Source organism: Ovis canadensis, chromosome 23, assembly GCF_042477335.2.
Source record: "Ovis canadensis isolate MfBH-ARS-UI-01 breed Bighorn chromosome 23, ARS-UI_OviCan_v2, whole genome shotgun sequence".
Taxonomy (NCBI): Eukaryota; Metazoa; Chordata; class Mammalia; order Artiodactyla; family Bovidae; genus Ovis; species Ovis canadensis.
In genome coordinates, this window is record NC_091267.1 from 69,509,126 (window position 1) to 69,527,129 (window position 18,004).

Genomic DNA, 18,004 nt, shown 5'->3' on the forward strand with positions numbered 1-18,004 from the left:
TATAGAAAAACAAGTAGTAGACCTGGTATTAGCAACATTAGATCTTTGAGTTAAGTACCTTCTTTGTTATAACCCACTGCACCTTTGTTCTATAGAGATGTAACTTTAATGCTTTAAGGAGATGCAGATTAAAGAAAAACACTTCAGGGGAAACAAAATTAACATTCATTAAGGAAGAGAGCCAAAAATTGTTAACAAGCCTCTTGGCCAAAAGATAATGTAAATCACCTGAGACCTTTTGTATACAAAATGATGTACGGAAAGAATCTGGGTTGCGAACGCTACATAATTTTGTGTTACCCATTGATCTCCATATTTTATCAAAAGTATAAAAGGCCTTCTGAACAATAAAGGGGGGGACCAGTTTCTCGGACCAGCTTCTAGGACCAGTTTCTTGGACCAGTTTCGCGAACTAGTCTCTCGGCCTGGTTTCTTGGGACTCTGGCTCCCCGCCGTGTCTTTCTCTCTTTCTTCTTCTCTCCCTTTCCCTCTCTCTGCTCTTTACTTTAACTTCAGGCTGAATCTCCACCTGGGGCATGGAGGCTCGCCAGGTCTACTTACTTGCCCTGGCTGTTAAGACCCGCGCGAAAGGGAGCTTAAGGCGAGGCACCCTTAGATATTCAAGCGGGCGCCGGTGGCCCAACGTAGATGGTGCAAATTCCTTGTCTGGAATTTTATTGGTCTTCTGCGTAAACCAAGCTATTCAGCCCTCTTCCTCCACTTAATCTTCCTACTACGCTATAGTTTCTTAATCTAATCTTATATCAATCAATAAACAAGTCTTTCCACGCCAACGCCGTCCACCCTTCGAATTCCCTGGATCCACCGGGGCTGGACCCTGGCACTGAGCCTTGTAGATAAGCAGGAACTGGACAGGTGAACAAGTTAGGTCAGAGGAACGAAGTAGTTATCAGAGCACATGCTGGTAACTGCTAGTAAGGTGCACCACACGAGGGGAAAAGGGTGGGGGTCAGGGGATGGGAAGGCTGGGGAGGGAGGGCCCACGGGAAGAAATCCACAAGCAAACTAGCAGCCATGTGGAGGACACGTGGTGGACACCAGATCAGAGGCAAGGGGACAGTAAGGACCCTGCTTAGCAAAAACCAGCGCCCCAAAGCTGGGCAGGGCAGGAAAGATGCCTTATCCTTGTTCCAGATCGAAGTAACAGATATTTCATCTTCACAAGCCTAAAAAGTTATGTCTTGACCCATTTTTACTCAAGAGGAAACTAAAGCTCCTGAACTACTTGTTCAAAATGACACAGCTTACAAGCAGGCGGAGCAGAGTCAAACTTCAAGGACTCCGCTCCTGAGTAGCACAATGTGTATCTCAAATGCACATCCCAGTATAAGCAGTAAATCATGTTTCACAAATAAGTCTGGCCTGTTCAATTTATAAAATTCATAAACTTCCTCAGAGAAATACTCTGGCAGGTTTAGGGTAATAATCAGGATTTTAATATTATTCCAAGCTGTGTATAATTTTAGAATATACAAATTCTACAGCGATCTTATGGGCCTAGTTCCACCTTCTCCAGTTCTTAATGTGGCATGGACCAGAGTTTAAAAGTATATTAGCCTGTAAAATCACTCTGCCCACTTAATCTTACCAAGGTAGGGCATATTTTTTAAGTACTTATCTAAAAATAAAACAATGCAGAAAACAAAGTTAACGTTTACCAGGGGGGAAAGGGGAAAGGGGTAAATGGGGAGATTGAGCTTGACACTCCTGTATATAGATAACTAATGACCTATTATACAGCACAGGTAACTCAATACTCTGTAGGGGCCTATGTGAAAAGAATCTTAAAAAAGTGGACCTTCTCGGGCAGTCTAGTGTTGAAGACTAGGCCCTCCAGTGCAGCGGGTTCAATCAGGGTTCAATCCCTGATCTCTGGCAAGGAGCTAGGATCCCACATGCGTCTCGGGCAAAAAAACCAACGTAAAACGGAAGCAATACTGTAAAAAATTCAATCAAGACTGAAAAAATGATCCACATTAAAAAGAAATCTGAAAAATAAGGATGGATATATGCATAACTGATATCCTTTGCTATACACCTAAAACATTATAGATCAACTATATGCCAATAAAATTTTAAAAAATACATTAAAAAAATCGATCTAAAAATCTGAAGTGAAAAGATGCTTGAGATGAGATCAATATTCTGCCATAGGCAATAGGCTTTAGTGAAGGAATATTTGTACGTTAAAATCCCTTACCTAACATACTATATATTACAAAATACAATGTGTGTTTGGCAAACTTTCTAAAATACACTTTCACTTCTAAAAATGAGGTGTTAGAGCTAAGTGAACACAGTATTCCTGTTTTCCTTTAGTATGTAGTATACGGCCTCCAGCCTTGAGACAAAGATACCTGACAGTTTTCAACTCACAGATTAAGTAGTTTCTAGAACACAGTGCAAGCCTAGGGGAAAATTTGGTCAAAATGTACCATAAATGTCTGCCACAGGCCCAAGAGTATGATAGCCTGTCTGCAATTCCTGCCCCCAGCCTCAGGGTGACAAAGACTCTGTTCTGAAATATTTTTGTTTCTATTATAGATAGGCTATTTCATTATTGTTTCACACCAGATAATGCATCCTGATGTAAAACATAAGTAAAATCAAGAGAACAGTTTTGTGAGCTGTTTGTGGTTTTGTTTTTTGGTGTCTGACAAACAATAAACCTATTGTCTGTTTCCTAGAAAATACTATCTATGGATGGTTTCAGTTACAATAACTAGGGTTACATCTTTTAAATGCTCTTCCTAATCATTTGAAAAATTCAGCGTTACATATACAAATGTATGTATGTATGTATGTGTGTATACACACACAGCTATAGGAGAAACATTAGCATTTCAGAATGGTAATTTAAATTATGTCAACTAAGCATGTTTATTTTAAAACTTCCTGTAGTGAAACATGTTACCTGTAAACATTCACTTCTCACTGCTTACAATTTGAATAATTATGAAATGTTTGTATTATGCAATCAACCGAGTTATAGAAAATTCAAACAATACAAATCTGATGTCCGATCCTTTACAAATATGAAGTTATTTTCACTGGACTTTCAAATTGATAAGTATAAATAAAATGAGGTCAGCAATACTTAAGGTGAGGCACTTTGAACAATTACCCGAAGAGGTTTTGTTAAATGTACAAAATGAAAACTTCTGATATTAATCTTGCCCTTAATTCCAGACATGATTAATCTGAGATGGTCTCTATTAAGGAGTGTTTTATAAACTTTTATTTAGTTTACTTCTTGCCTGTTTCCATTTGATCCAAGGCAATATAATCAGGAAATACATAAGCTATGTAGACATCCCCACAGACCAGCTCATGTGCTTCCATACAAAGAAGCGAAACATTACTTAGTGACACTAGGGTTTCAGAAAGTGATTACCACAAACACTTGAACATTTTTTTTTTTTTCAGAAAACATATATAAATACATTGGTGTCTCAAAGGCAAATCAGTATCTTGATCATAGTTCTAGACAAACAGGCCCTCAAGTTTACTATTAACTGAATCAAAACTGTCTTATATACTCTTTTCAAACTGAATTTTTTAAATACTCAAATTTAAAAATCAAATTTTAGTTTTAAAAATAGAAAAATTAAAAAAATTAATCCTTTCTAGGTTAGTTTAAGATTTTTAAGTCATATGGAACAGATGGTCTTGCCAGCCTTTTGTGAAAGACCTTTTAAACATACACGTGGCCAATTCATTTTCAACCTTAAACCAAGTTCTCTGTATATTTACACTGCATCATTTGGTAGTTAAAATAATAAGTACTTCATGAAAAGATATCAATTCCTGCTGCTTCATGAATTCACAGTACTTAATTTTTTCCTACTGTTGGGTTTCAACATATATTTTCAACATACCTTTCAACATACGTTGATAAAGATGAATCAGGTTAAGTTTATCCAAAAGGGTATCAAATCTGTGGTCCCACTGACAGTCTTAGGTGGGAACAGTTAAGTCTCATTAAACTTATTTATTTCTGGTAGTTCATAATTTGGGTGTCTTCTATAGCCCAGATGCCCAACTGCTGTTTAACCAACCTATGAGTCTGAACACAGCTGGCCTTTCCGAGTCCACTGTTCAGAATCACACGCGGTGAGCACATGCGTGCACACGCACTCCTCAGCTCCTAAAGCAGCTCTGCTCCTCTGAAGAGGGAAACGGGCTTTGGATCAGTACACTAGCAGACACTGAAGTCTCTGCTAAAATCAGAAGGTGTCCAATTTTCACATAAATGGAAAGAGAAAACACTTATTTAGAACAACAAAAATTAAGCTTGGCAAAAGTAGTTACTTTTATTTACAATTGCATGTATTAAGGTTACAATAGAAACACTAGTGATACCATCTGAACAAAAGCAGTGATTTATTGGTAATGGAAATGAATGAAATATTGAAAGTCTCTGGCGAGAATCAAGCAATTATCCAGGAGCTGTAGATCTGATTGCAATATGGTCTTCCAGTGTCTTTTGTACCTTTAGTGGCTTTCTCCTTTTTTGCCAACTACCTAGGAAGAACAAAAACAACTTTATATATACCTCTTATTGTTTTAGAAATATGAGTTGTTTTCAAAATACTACTATTGTTATCATTTTTAAAACCTGTATTTTGTATTTGCATTTCTTTGGCATGCAGTGTATCTTCATTGTTGAAGCAAACTGTGACCCTCCCTCCCCTCCCAGCCTCTAGAAATTAAAACTAAAATACATGCAGGCTATTTCTGGTATTTCACACTGTTTTAAGAAAAAGTAATGCAACTTTTCAAAACAAGGTTGACAGTTTAGAGAAGTTAATAAAAAGATGATGCTACATGAGTGAAACATATTTGGCATACTATTTTTAGGCAATTAGATATCAAATGTCGATCACAAAATAATGTAGAATTAAAAGAGTATGCTAAACTTATGTTTTCATGCCCAAGATGACAGGTTTCTAGACTTTTCTATCAATATGTAGACATGCAATGAAAACAGATTAAAAATTACTAATTTTGCCTAGTTTCTATTTAAAAAAAATCCTGGTTACTAAAATATACACTAAAATATAAAGAATAAATCTAGCTTCAGTCAATGGTTAGAAAAATTTTCTATGGGAAGGTTTAAAAAATGACCTAGGTTGCTATAAATGTGGCAGCATGAAACTGTAATGAATAAATCTGATTTCTAACAATAGTTCTAGAAAACAAAGCTCTATGGGAAGGTTCTAAAACTACATTCTAATCAAACAATTTACTTTAAACCTAAAGTTCATAATAATGTATTCTCATGGCAGAAATGCCTCTAAGGAAATCTACTTGCAAGCCACTGAACATATATTTACATATAACAAAATTTCTATGTACATTTGTAAATACAATTTTCATATTTTAAATTGACTCTGGTCCAAAAGGCAGTGTCTGAATCAAGCAAAACTCAAAGATATTCAGTACAAATCAGTTCTAAAACAGAACTTGGGATTCTGGGAATCCCAGATTCATGGGAAAAGATGATAAAAACCCATTCTACTGAATTCCTAATCACATTTTACAAGAAATGCTGTTTTCCCCATCTTGAGGAAAAATACTTTTATTGCTTTAAAATAACGCCTCTTTAACCCAAGGAAACCACGTGTTACAAAGTCCAAAAAGCCAAAAAAAGATACAGAAGACAGTCTCATAAAAGAGTATGTAGACGAGAGTAAGAAGTTCAGGTTTTAAGAGTCGGGGGAGAGGGGAGTCTTCCTAAAAAGAAGGGGAGGTGGCGCTATTTGTACCACAAATGAATTTAAGCAGATAAACACTGAAAGCACTGTTGATCATTATATCACTTGGGAACACACAAACACAGAGCTATTAGATTAAGCAAAAGAAAACAAAAACAATTAATACTAAAAATTAACATTTTAGCAGATGTGATACAGCAGAAGACACGAATCTGCATACTGTTTCACAGGCTGATAACTCTCAACTTGCCAATGTGTATTCTCTGGAAAAAAGAAGAAATTCAGCATTCCAATAAGGAGTTTCTCACCCCAACAGTAAAGCTCTTTTATTCACTTTTAAGTCTTTATATTATACCTCCGACAAACAAAAGTTTTGGTACATCAAAATTAAGTATCAAAAATATTTATTCAATAAAGAGTCCATTGATTGTCTAGGTTAATATTTTAACTTAGCCTAACTTTTAGTCCGTAAGTCTTTCAACTGGCTTTGAACTCACTTGCACTGGCAAAGCAGAGGACAGGCCCATAATTAATCAGCAAAAAGACTCTAGGGCTACAGTTCCAATGAGAAAACCCATACCTCTCAGTTTCAGCCTAATCAGTTTATTACACTAGCTCTAATATAAAAGAACTTGGTGAAACTGCTCATATTTTATTTCCAAAATGATTCTATTGTTTCTAAAAAATATAAACTTTAGGTCAGATTAAAACATTATCCAACTACTTAAATCTAAAAATATTTATGACAATGTAAGTTTCACTGCAATATTATTTCTCAAAATGCAGTACAAAATTAAATGAGACAGGAGAAAGTAAAAAACAAACAAAAAGTTGGGCGAGCAACCTGGTATGGTAATGAAACTAAAGCACCTAGTCACAAGATCAGAACAAAAACTGAAACGAAATAAAAGGCCAACTGAGAAACATTGACTAGAATGAGACTTGAAGACAGAGATGGTTGAGGCAATCTAGGTAACAAGGGGGTTGATCCAGATGACAGAAGCTGTAGAAATCTTGCCCCAGCAATGGCGAGAACGTGAGAAGGGTGAGAGCAGACAGGTGCTAGATGAGCAGAGAAGCAAGGAGGGGAGTGGAGTGAGATAAGGTCAATCTTTATATTACTTCATTTTTAAAAATCTTCTGTTTTTAGTTCATTTGAGTTGGATTAAAAAAGCTGAAAAATAAACAGACAAAAATGTTACAAAAATAGCTGATATGGTGAATGGCCAGTTAAGAAAAGTCTATTTGTATTACCATGATAGAAAATCTGCTTTGCTTTTCACATGCACCTCATTCCCTAAGCAGCAGAAGCCCCTTCACTTTTGCTCAGTTTTGAATACTTCTATTACTTTTGCATTAAAATAAAGCAAACCATGTGAAGAGCATATTTTTGCAAAGAAAACATCTACTTCCAATTAAAATGGCAAGCTTTCTTCATGCTGCAACATAAAGAATACATTTACTACAACAACAGATAGCCTAACTATGTATTACAATCTGGGCACAATGCCTCCTATGAGCCAAAAACAGAAAAATAAAAGGTATGTTCTAGTCTCCCAAATCTGACAAGTATGACCGTCTAAAACTGTAAGAGTATGCGAGGTGGTCTAAGACTTCTATCCACAACCAAGATTCAACAGCATTACCTTAGCTTCTGTCATCTTAATAACCTAAGGAGAACATCAATGACATTCTGAGACCTAAAATTAACCAGGAACAACTCATGCAACATAAAACAGAAACTGAAAATGCTACATAATTCTACCATTCATTAAAATCATTTTATACAATTCTCTTCACTACACAAAGAGGTGCTGGAACTCTCCTCTCTGTGCTGATAAAACACATGCCAAATCTATATAGCAATTTTAAATTCTAATTACTGTGTCCAATGCCTTTAAAAGTCAAACTGACTGTATAAATAAAGAGAAAGTGCCACACTTGACTTGTCCTTGAATGAAGGACTTGCACCATCTCAGTTCCATGCCCAGGGCTCCTGGTTTCCATTCTACCTAGAGTGCCCACTGTTGCCTTGAACTAAGCTTTGGTTCATACTGATTGGCATTCCAAATGTTAGGGCATTACCCTTTAGCAATATAAACTTGTTACTATCAGAGATTACGACTACACGTTAACACAGTACCACAGGGACTACAAGGATCAGAGCACAGATCTATTATTTCCTTCACTAGAATCCAAACTCACTGATGACTCTCAATAAGGCTAATTTCAGTTAAACATAAGCTAGCTTTTTAACTGCAGCTTTCCTACACTAAAGTTGCTGGCTTAGCACAATATGAAAACTACTAAAATATTAGCTTACTTTTGAGAAAGAACACTACAGGACAATGAAGGACACAAGCAGCGCAATCTCATTCAAAAACTACTGGAAGAAAATGTAACATTAATATACATAAGAAAATCATTCAAACAATTAAAATTTATCAAACATTATAAAAGCAAAGGATTAAAAAGTCCAGAACAAGAAGGAAGTCCATTACACTGTTACATAATTTTTGCAGCAGTTCTCAGTGTAATCCAAGCTGGGTGACCTTGAAATCCATTCAGGGAGTCTTCAAGGTCAAAAGCGCTTTCATAATAATGCTAAATAAATTGTTATCTGCCTCTTTAACTCTCATTGTCTCACAATATACAATGAAGTTTTCCAGAGGCTACATGACTTATGACAGCAAAACTGATTGGATGCAGAAGCAACTAGGAGAATGAGAGGATTCTACTAAGCTAGACTGTATATAATAGTTTGTCAAAATGTAAAACAATGTTCTTCTCAAAAAATTGGTTTTTGTTTTGGAAAATAAGTATTTTAATTTAAAAAATCACTTGTGCTAACACAATAATTTTATTATTTGTAAATAAATAAATATTGTTTAAATTTTGCAGTTTTAACTTCTAAGATGGCAAGTATTAGATAAATACTGGCCCACAACAATCTTTAACAGTGTAAAGGCGTCCTGGGACCATGAAGTTTTGAGAACTACTGTTCTACAGTCATTTTTAATAAGGTAAAAAAAGTACCTAGGTAAACATATGGTATTGTAGAACAAATACAAATACTCTCAAAGAAGAAAAGAAAAATGCCCCTACTATCCTAAAGACAGTCAAAGGCGGCAGTTTGGTAGTCAAAACAGAGAGAACAGGCTGGAAGAGATGTGAACTGTTGTTCAGTTGCTGCGTCGTGTCAGGCTCTGGTGACCTCATGGACTGCAGCCACCAGGCTCCTCTGTCCACGGGGTTTCCCAGGCAAGAATACTAGAGTGGGTTGCCATTTCTTTCTCCAGAGGATCTTCCTGAACTAGGGATTGAACCCGCATCTCTTGCATTGGCAGGTGGATTCTTTACCACTGAGCCACCAGGGAAGAGCTAGGGATAGGAGAGGGGATGTTAAAAACAAAGAGGTAGACGCATCCTGAGATGGGCAATTATTAATGCACACTAGGAAAACTGTAACTGGATGGCAGGCTGGTAAGAAGGTAAGTAAGAGCAGGGGTTTCCTGGAGGAAACATGGAAATCAAGGAGCACAAGCTGAGGTGAGAAGCAGGAAACCAGAGGAAATAACGGGATGCAGATAAACAGATCTTAGGAAAGAACTGCGCTAGAAGCAAACTACGCGAGGCACGACAGGTAAAGCCAAATCCAACGGCATCTGACTCTAATAAGCAAGGAGCAGAGCAGGCAGCCAGAACGTCTTCGTTGCTCACACAGTTTCCCAGTGCAGCACATTTCGTATCATAAAAACGTAGATGTTTAATCTCTGCTTCTTCTGACCTGTCATTATGCGTATGTGAAACATCCCATATGACAGATCTAAGAACAAAATTGTTCCTACAGCTCCCAAAAGTTAACTATGCTGTGAGACAGGAAGACAGCAGTTGGAAAATAACGTTAAAGTATCTACTGTCAGTGTCTAGCTTCTTAAGTTCATCCACTGTTATGAAATTTATTTTCCTGCAACTGAATTAAAATTAAACTTCATCAAAAAGAACGAGTTTTCTGGGTGTTTCACGGCTTAATTCCCCAAACAGGGGTCTAAACTGGTAAACCGGGTGCCTCTTCCTCCACACACTGGCAGCCCTGGGGAAACGCTTCCTCTCTTAATAATCACCCCAAGTTCTAGACCACCTGCCAGATGCAGCCATCGGAAATACTGCAATACCTACATCTCATGTGCTGCTGCACATCTGATCTGAGTACAGCAACTGGGTTCTGTACTGATAAAGTTCCTGATGGCAATCTATGCTCCGTGGTTGTGTATGTTAAGAGCCATCTTCAGGAATCGTTACCAGTTAGAAGTACAATGCTCTCATTTCTAAAGGCCTCATGGTAACATAAATTCGTATGCAGACCTTAGGAGTATGTGCTCAAAAACAAAAACCAAACCCAAAAAGCCACTGAACACATATGCCTGTTCACTGAAGTTATTTGCTGAAATGTGTTCTTCAGCACAAAGACATGGTTTGAAAGCATCTCAGTGAAGCAAAGGAACCCATTCTTCTTGATTAAAATCATTTTCATTTTAAATATGTTTTCATCAGAAACAACGATAATCAAAATCTTAATATAAGGAAGCAAAGTTCTTAAAAAAGTCACAAATAATGACTTAATGTACTTCAATTTTTCACTATCCCTAACTACCTTCTACAACAAAACAATAATTTATACCTTCTTATTTGGATGCCATTCATTAATAGACACTGTGTCAATGAGACTTATTAGAGATTTCTCTTAGTAAGAAATCTAAAAATGTGATTAGAAGACCCTACTGTTCTGTTTATCCTTGTAAGATTTCATGATATAATATGATTAATTTTAAAATTATTTCTTTAAGATTACTATTTTTATTTCTCCTAGATATCATTTAAACAAACTTACTCGTTTGAAGTCATTCATATTTGTTGCCTGGACTGGAGTCCCAATAAAAGTAAAATATGAAATTCTTGTTGTTTCTTCTTCACCTTGATTGGACTGAACAAATATCTATACACACAAAGAATTTTACCATTAATGATTACACTTCTTTTTCAATAAACATGCTCATTTAATCGATTTTCTTAGGTTATTAATAAAAACACCTTCCGTTCTTTATAAGGATTAATCCAAATTACATTTACACTAGGATTCCTATAGCATCGTTAATTCTACTGTCTGCTCGGCTGTTCTTACCTTGTCCAGGGCGACTGTGGCAGGATATTTACATATGTAACCTCTGCATGATTTGGCGTGATAATGTTGAAGGGTCAAAATTAAATTATTTACAGGGAATACTGAAAGAGTATGAAACTCAAGATTACAATGGACAGAATGTTACTGAAATTTTACTAAAATTATAATTTTTACTGAGGAAAATCTTGGCAGTTATATTCTTTCTGATAATCCATCATTCATTCTATTCCTTAAAATGTTAAAAGAAAAAAAGAGCGTGCTGGAAATCAGTTCCTAAAACTAGCCTGTGCTTCGCATGTTTTTTTAAGCTTGTCTCTGTATGTGTTCAGTAGCTTCAACCATGTCCAACTCTCTGCAACCCCGTAGACTGTAGTCCACCAGGCTCCTCTGTCCATGGGAGTCTCCCAGCAAGAATACAGGAGTGGGCTGCCACGTCTTTCTCCAGGAGATCTTTCCAACCCAGGGATCAAACCTGTGCTTCCTGCACTGCAGGCAGATTCTTTACCCACCGAGCTACCTGGGAAGCCCATACTGTGCCTTGCATGTTTTATTAAGCTTGCTTCTTTTATACTTTCTATTTAAAAATTTCCCTCAGCACGTTAGGAGACAGACGCTTTACTCATAGGTTCTTTTTCAATACACTGGATTATTTAAATTGGCTCCATTTTAAAAAATAATACTCTAGATGCTGTCTCCTTAAGAATATCACCTCTCTTGATTTGGGCAACATTCTTTTCCCATTTTCAGATGAAAATCAGTTTTGTTGTTTTTTTTAGGCAACCACAGGTTCATCTTGAATTGAGCTTACCAATTAAAAACTTCAAGTCTATGATAAGTGGACTATTAAAGTAGTTCTCTATTTATTTGCAATGCTTTTTAAATCTAAGCACAGTTTATATTTACTGCTTTTAAAAATTCATATACTTATTTTGATTAGACTTTCTGATCAAAACTGTCATTTCGATTTCAACTTAATCATCAAAAAAAGTGACAGGTGTGCTTTCTGTGTCTGAACTTAAGTCACTGACTAAAATGATGAGTTTAAAAGTATGATTTAATAGGACACAGTAAAAACTGTGAACCTATCACAAAGTAATTATGTTCAATGATTCTCAAAGACAGAAGAGATTATGTTAGGATCTCTGGGTTTAAAGGGCTTTTCCCAATAAACAAATGCCTTCCTCCCATCACTACATAAAGCAACAGGTGTTATTAATTGAATGCTACAAATGTTATAAATATGTAACAAAATATTTGTAAATATGTTACAAATAAATGTGTTACAAATGAATAAAGTCAAGAAAATACTTCATAACCAGTGTTCCAGTTTGATATAACCATTTTCTTTAATTTCATCTGGGTAAAATACTTCTACTCAAAACTCAATATAATCCTTTACCTTACCACTAAGTATATTCTGTGAAATTCCACTGAAAACGTCCCAAAATGAACACAGCTATAGCGTTCTTCTAATTTGCAAAAACCGGAATCTACTGACACAAAGAAATTACGCTCCTTTGGCAAGTCTGCTCTCCAGTGACTCTGGGCTGCTCCCAGCTCCTTTTGCTCAGCGTTCTACTAACTCTCCTAAACCCCCGCTCTGATGGAAGCAGCTCTGGTTGACAGGTGGTTTAGAAGCATGTGCTGGGTTTAATACTAGAATTCAAAAAAGCAATTAGCAACTGCTAAAAAGCTGCTCATTTCATAACGTATATTAAGATAACACAAAATTATGCTTTCAAAAAGTCAGTTTTTACTGATATCATGGCCACTACACAATTCAATAGCAAACTGGATTTTAGAAACGTATCCTCACTCATTACCAGGTACGAAGGAAGAATGAGTATCTGGTTTAAGAATAAATGTTCTAGAATAAACTTTCAACAAAAGTTGGCATATACATGCCATATATGTATGTATCTGACAAACCTACAAAAAAAAAAATCCACCTTCCTTTTTAGGGCACACAGATGAATTAAAAAGAAGAAAATTTAATTAGCTCATTAGACATTTTTTATGCATTTCAAACCAAATGGACAATTAACTATTTTTAAGGATAACTTGAATCAGCTAGGACACTGAAGACAGCATGAATTGTCACCCACAACCCGCTGCATCCATCTGAATGAAACACTACTTACAGTTACACTGTTAACGTTCTGAAACTTCACATAACGAAGAGGGACAATACCATCTTCTTTAATATCATCCTCTGTTAGTTCCAGAGCTTGAGTTGGCTCACTTCTTTCTGCCTCTTCAAAATCCATAGATCGCGGTAGATTGATAAAAATTTTTACATATTTAGGACCCTGACCTACAGAAATAAAATTAAATGCTAACATCAAACATATAATACTTTGTCCTCTTTATCATTACGTTCACTCTATACAAACAGACGTGCCCACATATGCACATACCTACCTCTATCTTTAGAAATTTTAGGAACGTCTGAGTATTTTCACAGCCATACTCCTCCTCTCTCAATAGACATTTAGTGGTATATTCTTGGCCTGCTAAAACTACACTAAATACTAGGAATACTAGATTAAAACACACACACACACACATGCACACGCATACATAGACACAGAGTTCCTGCCCTCAACTGTAAGAGACAGGCAATGAGGAATGTACAGCTCCCAGGGAGGAGGTACTGGCAAGGCAGCAGTGCAGTCTGACAGCACATGCAGGATGACGAGAAGTTTCATAAAAGAAACACTGAGCTCAGTCTTGCAGTTGCCATCAGCTGGCACCTTTTGTTATTTAGGAGAAAAGCATTATCAGTGACAATATTTAGCCAGAGGAAATTAACTACACAAATTGCCAAATTTCATCTTAGGGATCAGGCTGTGCTCAGTGCTAAAACCACTCTGTAGAATGTCTTAGTCTCTCTAGCTTCAGACCAGTATTCTGTGACTGACTGAGGAAGCTTAGCATAGCCACATTGCTTACATACTCATTTCTATGGCATTTGCTTTTACAAATACTTTGTATTTTCAAATAAATTAAAATTTTATTAGTGAAAAAATCATTAACCCATGGAAACTTAGAATAGTAAATGACTTAAGGGAATGCTATCTGATCAACAGGGCACTGTTTCTCCCAATCAACTAAGAAAGCAACAACAAATCCTAGCCCCCTCTCCCCACCTCAGGCCCCATCCCATGTCCACTCCCAGCAGCAAAAAAAAAAAACAAAAAAAAAAAACAGAAAAAAGGGGGTGGGGTGAGTAAGGACAACTCTTTATTGAACAAAATGAGAAATGCTAAATTTGCACAATCATGTTTACAGCATCATAATCTGTATAAAGAAAATGCAACTATAATTAGTGCACACATAGGAGGATCTATGTCAGTTATTCGCCTGTTAGTTTTATCGCTTGTAATAGGAAGAATGTGAAATAAGTCTCCTCCAGTTCCCACCCTGAAAAACAGCTACCTCAAACCTAGAACTCTTAGTTGGAAGAAAGGGCTCCCTTGTTTTCAGGTGAAAACGGTAAAAAAAATTTTTTTTAATTACTTTTGGCCCAATAATCTTACATTATATGTCACTGCTTTGTTCCAAGGACAATTCCACTCTTTCCCAAAACAAGAGCTCTCTACCTCCATTTAATAACAAGTTTTAACCTAAGGGACCAGTAATAGAATGGATAAAGAAGATGGAGTATATACACATATGCAATGAAATACTACTCAACCATAAAAAGGAATGCAATTTTGCCATTTGCAGCAACTTGGGTGGACTTGGAGGATATTATGCCAAAGGAAACAAGTCAGACAGAAAAAGACAAATACTGCATGCTATCACTTACTATACGGAATCTAAAAAATAAAAATAGTGAATCTAAGAAAAAAGAGACTCAGAAATAAAGAAAACAAACTATTTACTAGCAGGGAAGAGGGGAAGGGGACAAGCAAGATAGGGGTAAGGAATTAAAGAGGTACAAACAACTATGAGTAAAATAAGTAAGCTACCAGGATACACACAGGGAATACAGCCAGTATTTTAGAATAACTGTAAATGGAGTATAATCCTTAAAAACTGTAAATCACTCTGCTGTCATTTACACCTGAAACTTAACATACTGCCGTACATCAACTATACAACAATTTAAAACAAAGAGAAGTTTTAAATATATGCCAGCAGGTCTATAGAGCAGAAAGTTACTTTATAGAAAAGCTGCCCATTACTCACCATTATCTGGCCCTTGAAATTTCATTGAATAAAGCTTAACAGGCTGATTGAATGCCACAGTAATAAGAAGCTGTGAAAAAAATAATTGTCTCATTTTTAAAGGGCTGTTAAACATCTTAAATAAGTAACACAACAGCTAAGGAGAATTAAAATAATTAAGAAGCAGAAAAAATTTAATTCACCTAACAAAACTAATGTAATACAGAATATCAGTAAGCTGAAAGTAACTTGATTAGTTTGACATTTGAGAAATATAATAATCTATTATTTTTATAAAGGAATAACAAAAAAACTTAACAGAATTAATTAAAATTATATGTTAAGAACCTAAGGCCTCAAACTAAAAACTGGTGACAATCCACTCCCCTCCCCCCCCCAAATTAAACAAAAACCCCAAATTAAAACTTAAACTATGTATTTTAACACATTAAGCTTCTTTTTCTGAAACAGTTTATCTGTGGAGGCATCTACCCATGTCACTTGGCAACGTAGACACATGCACACAGGTTATGTGGAGAGACTAGGTCTCAAGTGGACTCTACTTGATTTAAAACTCAGGAGAGCAGGACTCACAGCTCTATTAGTAACCTCCAAACTTCCATCCTAAATGAATTTGACTCACTGAATCTAGAAAGCCACCCAAGGGAACTGAAATACAAAACTGCTGAGTTGCCTCTCTCTGATTCACTCACTCAATCTTCTTTCCAGCCAAAACTCTGTCTGATGAAGGTACCTATGTGTCCACCCTGGGAGGAAGGTTTCCTCAGCAGGAAGATTTCAGGGAAGCTGTAGCCAGCCCTTCTGATACACATCACCACATTACGTTTAGGGCACCATTTACAAGGCTCACAACATGAACGGTATTTTCAAGCAATAAAATAAGATAGTTCTGGCTGGAGCAAAGGAAGATGGGATTTAGATTTATTTCAAATCACTGTGGTCTATTTGCTTAAGAAAATACTTAAGACTACTCTCTTTAGCTATGTAAGTACTTTTAATACTTGACCTGTATCTGGGTGTCAGGAAATAAACACGACCCATTTAGGGACCTGAACCATAGGTGAAGAGGATATGAGAGTGGAAAGCTAGAAGCAGGTAAAAAGTCAGTAAGCATATGACATCCTCTTCCTGAAGCCACTGAAGAATCATTTGACTCTTAAGAAATCTAAATATAAATATGATTTATATTTTAGAGAAATAACTTTTGTGAACATATAAAAGGTATACCGGAATAGGGACAAAGCAGAGGCAATGGTATAGTAATTAAGAATAAAATTTTTAAGACAATAAAATTTTAAATATCAGGCAAGATGAAGACAGACGGCGTGATCAAGGCAGAGCTACACCACCCTCTTCCTCTGTCACGACACTGCAGGAAAACACAGGGAAACACAGTCGGCTTACACTGGGAGTGAGGACTAGACACAAAAGGAGTGCTCCTCCAATGAGGTCTCACTCAGGTGGGCAGAAAATAGGAAGGCAGCTCAAGAATGAACAAAAGGACTTAAGAATAGTGAAGGCTCGACCCAGGTTTCCGGACAATCCAAGAGTTCTGTGATTCTCTGCAGTGCAGCTGGCATAAACAAACAAAGAAAGGGGGTGAGTTGACAGGGTCAGAGGACAGAGGTGAAGTTATAAAAAGGAAGAAAAAAGTGATCATCTGGGAAGGAGAGACAGGAGACCATGAGATGGACACGTGTCTGGACACAAACACTGACAATCTCCACAAGCCCTGAGCGTTCAGTTACCTGTTCATCACAATCAGATTCCAGGAAGGTCATGTCTTTTCGTAAACAGTTGTCAAATCCATGCTCATCACTTTCATTAAGACATTCACAGCCAGCTTTGTTAATAAAAGGCATTAAATCCATCTGAAAATTTAAACCAAAACTTTAGGCAAAGCATTTGGATTTGGTATAATAACCTTAGTAAGAAATGTAAATATGTAATTCTCTTTTAAACTCTATAAAATTATGTTTTCAGTGTACAACACTTGTGGTTAACAACTTTTAATGGTTATATTCCACTTATCTTTTTAATAACCTGTATGTACTATATTGACTTTATTCCCTGTGCTGTAAAATACATCCTTGTGATTCCTTTTTTTAAACTTTTTATTTTCTATTGGAGTAATTCTCTCTTAAGTTAAAAAATTGCTATCTCATTTAAAAGTTACTAAAACTTTTATAATAACCCTTTTGTCTAAACTTCTGATATCTACCACTAATAATTAAAGCCAAATTGAGGCTTAGCCCACTTTATTAAGTATCTAAAACCAACTCTTTAACACAAAGATTATTAAATGCTAACTTACACTTTTTTCAGTAACAGTGTTTGGCAGTGAAAAATTTGCAAATTAAAATAAATATTTACAAAATATCTAAAGAAAGCCTACCTCCCTCTTCTAGTGATAATGCACTCTTTAAACCTATATCCATGAAGAGTTTAGATTAAAGATGAACTAGGGACTTTGCTGGTGGTCCAGTGGCTAAGACTCCGAGCTCCCAGTGTAGGGGGTTCCATCCTTAATCAGGGGAACTAGATCCCACACGCTGCAACTAAAGATCCTGCATGCTGCAACTAAAACCCCAGCACAAGCCAAAGAAATAAAATAAATGGTTAAAAAAAAAAAGATGAATAGCAAATAACTACTTAAAAAATTATATTATGGAAAATTCTAAACGTACATCAATGGACTAACACAGTGATTCTCAGGTGCCCACCTCCTGGATACAACAATCATTAATTCACGGCCACTCTGGTTTCACCTTTACTCTGCAACCAGTCTCAACCTTTTTCCCGATTATTTTCATGTAAATTTTAGACATTTTTCTCATGTTATTCATGATAATTTCAGTGTGTTCATAAGCATTTCATAAAACATTTTTTT

The 18,004-nt window shown here is 36.2% G+C and overlaps 1 protein-coding gene across 2 annotated transcripts in view; it reads right to left on the reverse strand.

Moving 5' to 3' along the window:
* Positions 1 to 3,236: 3,236 nt before the first annotated feature.
* The window catches only part of TXNL1 (thioredoxin like 1), a 35,102-nt gene continuing 20,334 nt past the window's right edge, over positions 3,237 to 18,004 (reverse strand). Inside the window, exons 4-8 of one of the 2 annotated variants that reach the window (XM_069568603.1) lie at positions 16,863 to 16,985; positions 15,115 to 15,184; positions 13,062 to 13,234; positions 10,630 to 10,734; positions 3,237 to 4,545 (exon numbers count right to left, since the gene is read on the reverse strand). In XM_069568603.1, coding sequence (XP_069424704.1) covers positions 4,516 to 4,545; positions 10,630 to 10,734; positions 13,062 to 13,234; positions 15,115 to 15,184; positions 16,863 to 16,985 — 501 coding nt within the window. In that variant the 3' untranslated portion in view covers positions 3,237 to 4,515. Of the gene's footprint in view, positions 6,913 to 10,629; positions 10,735 to 13,061; positions 13,235 to 15,114; positions 15,185 to 16,862; positions 16,986 to 18,004 lie in introns of both variants that reach the window. The other variant, XM_069568604.1, reaches the window with a different exon arrangement.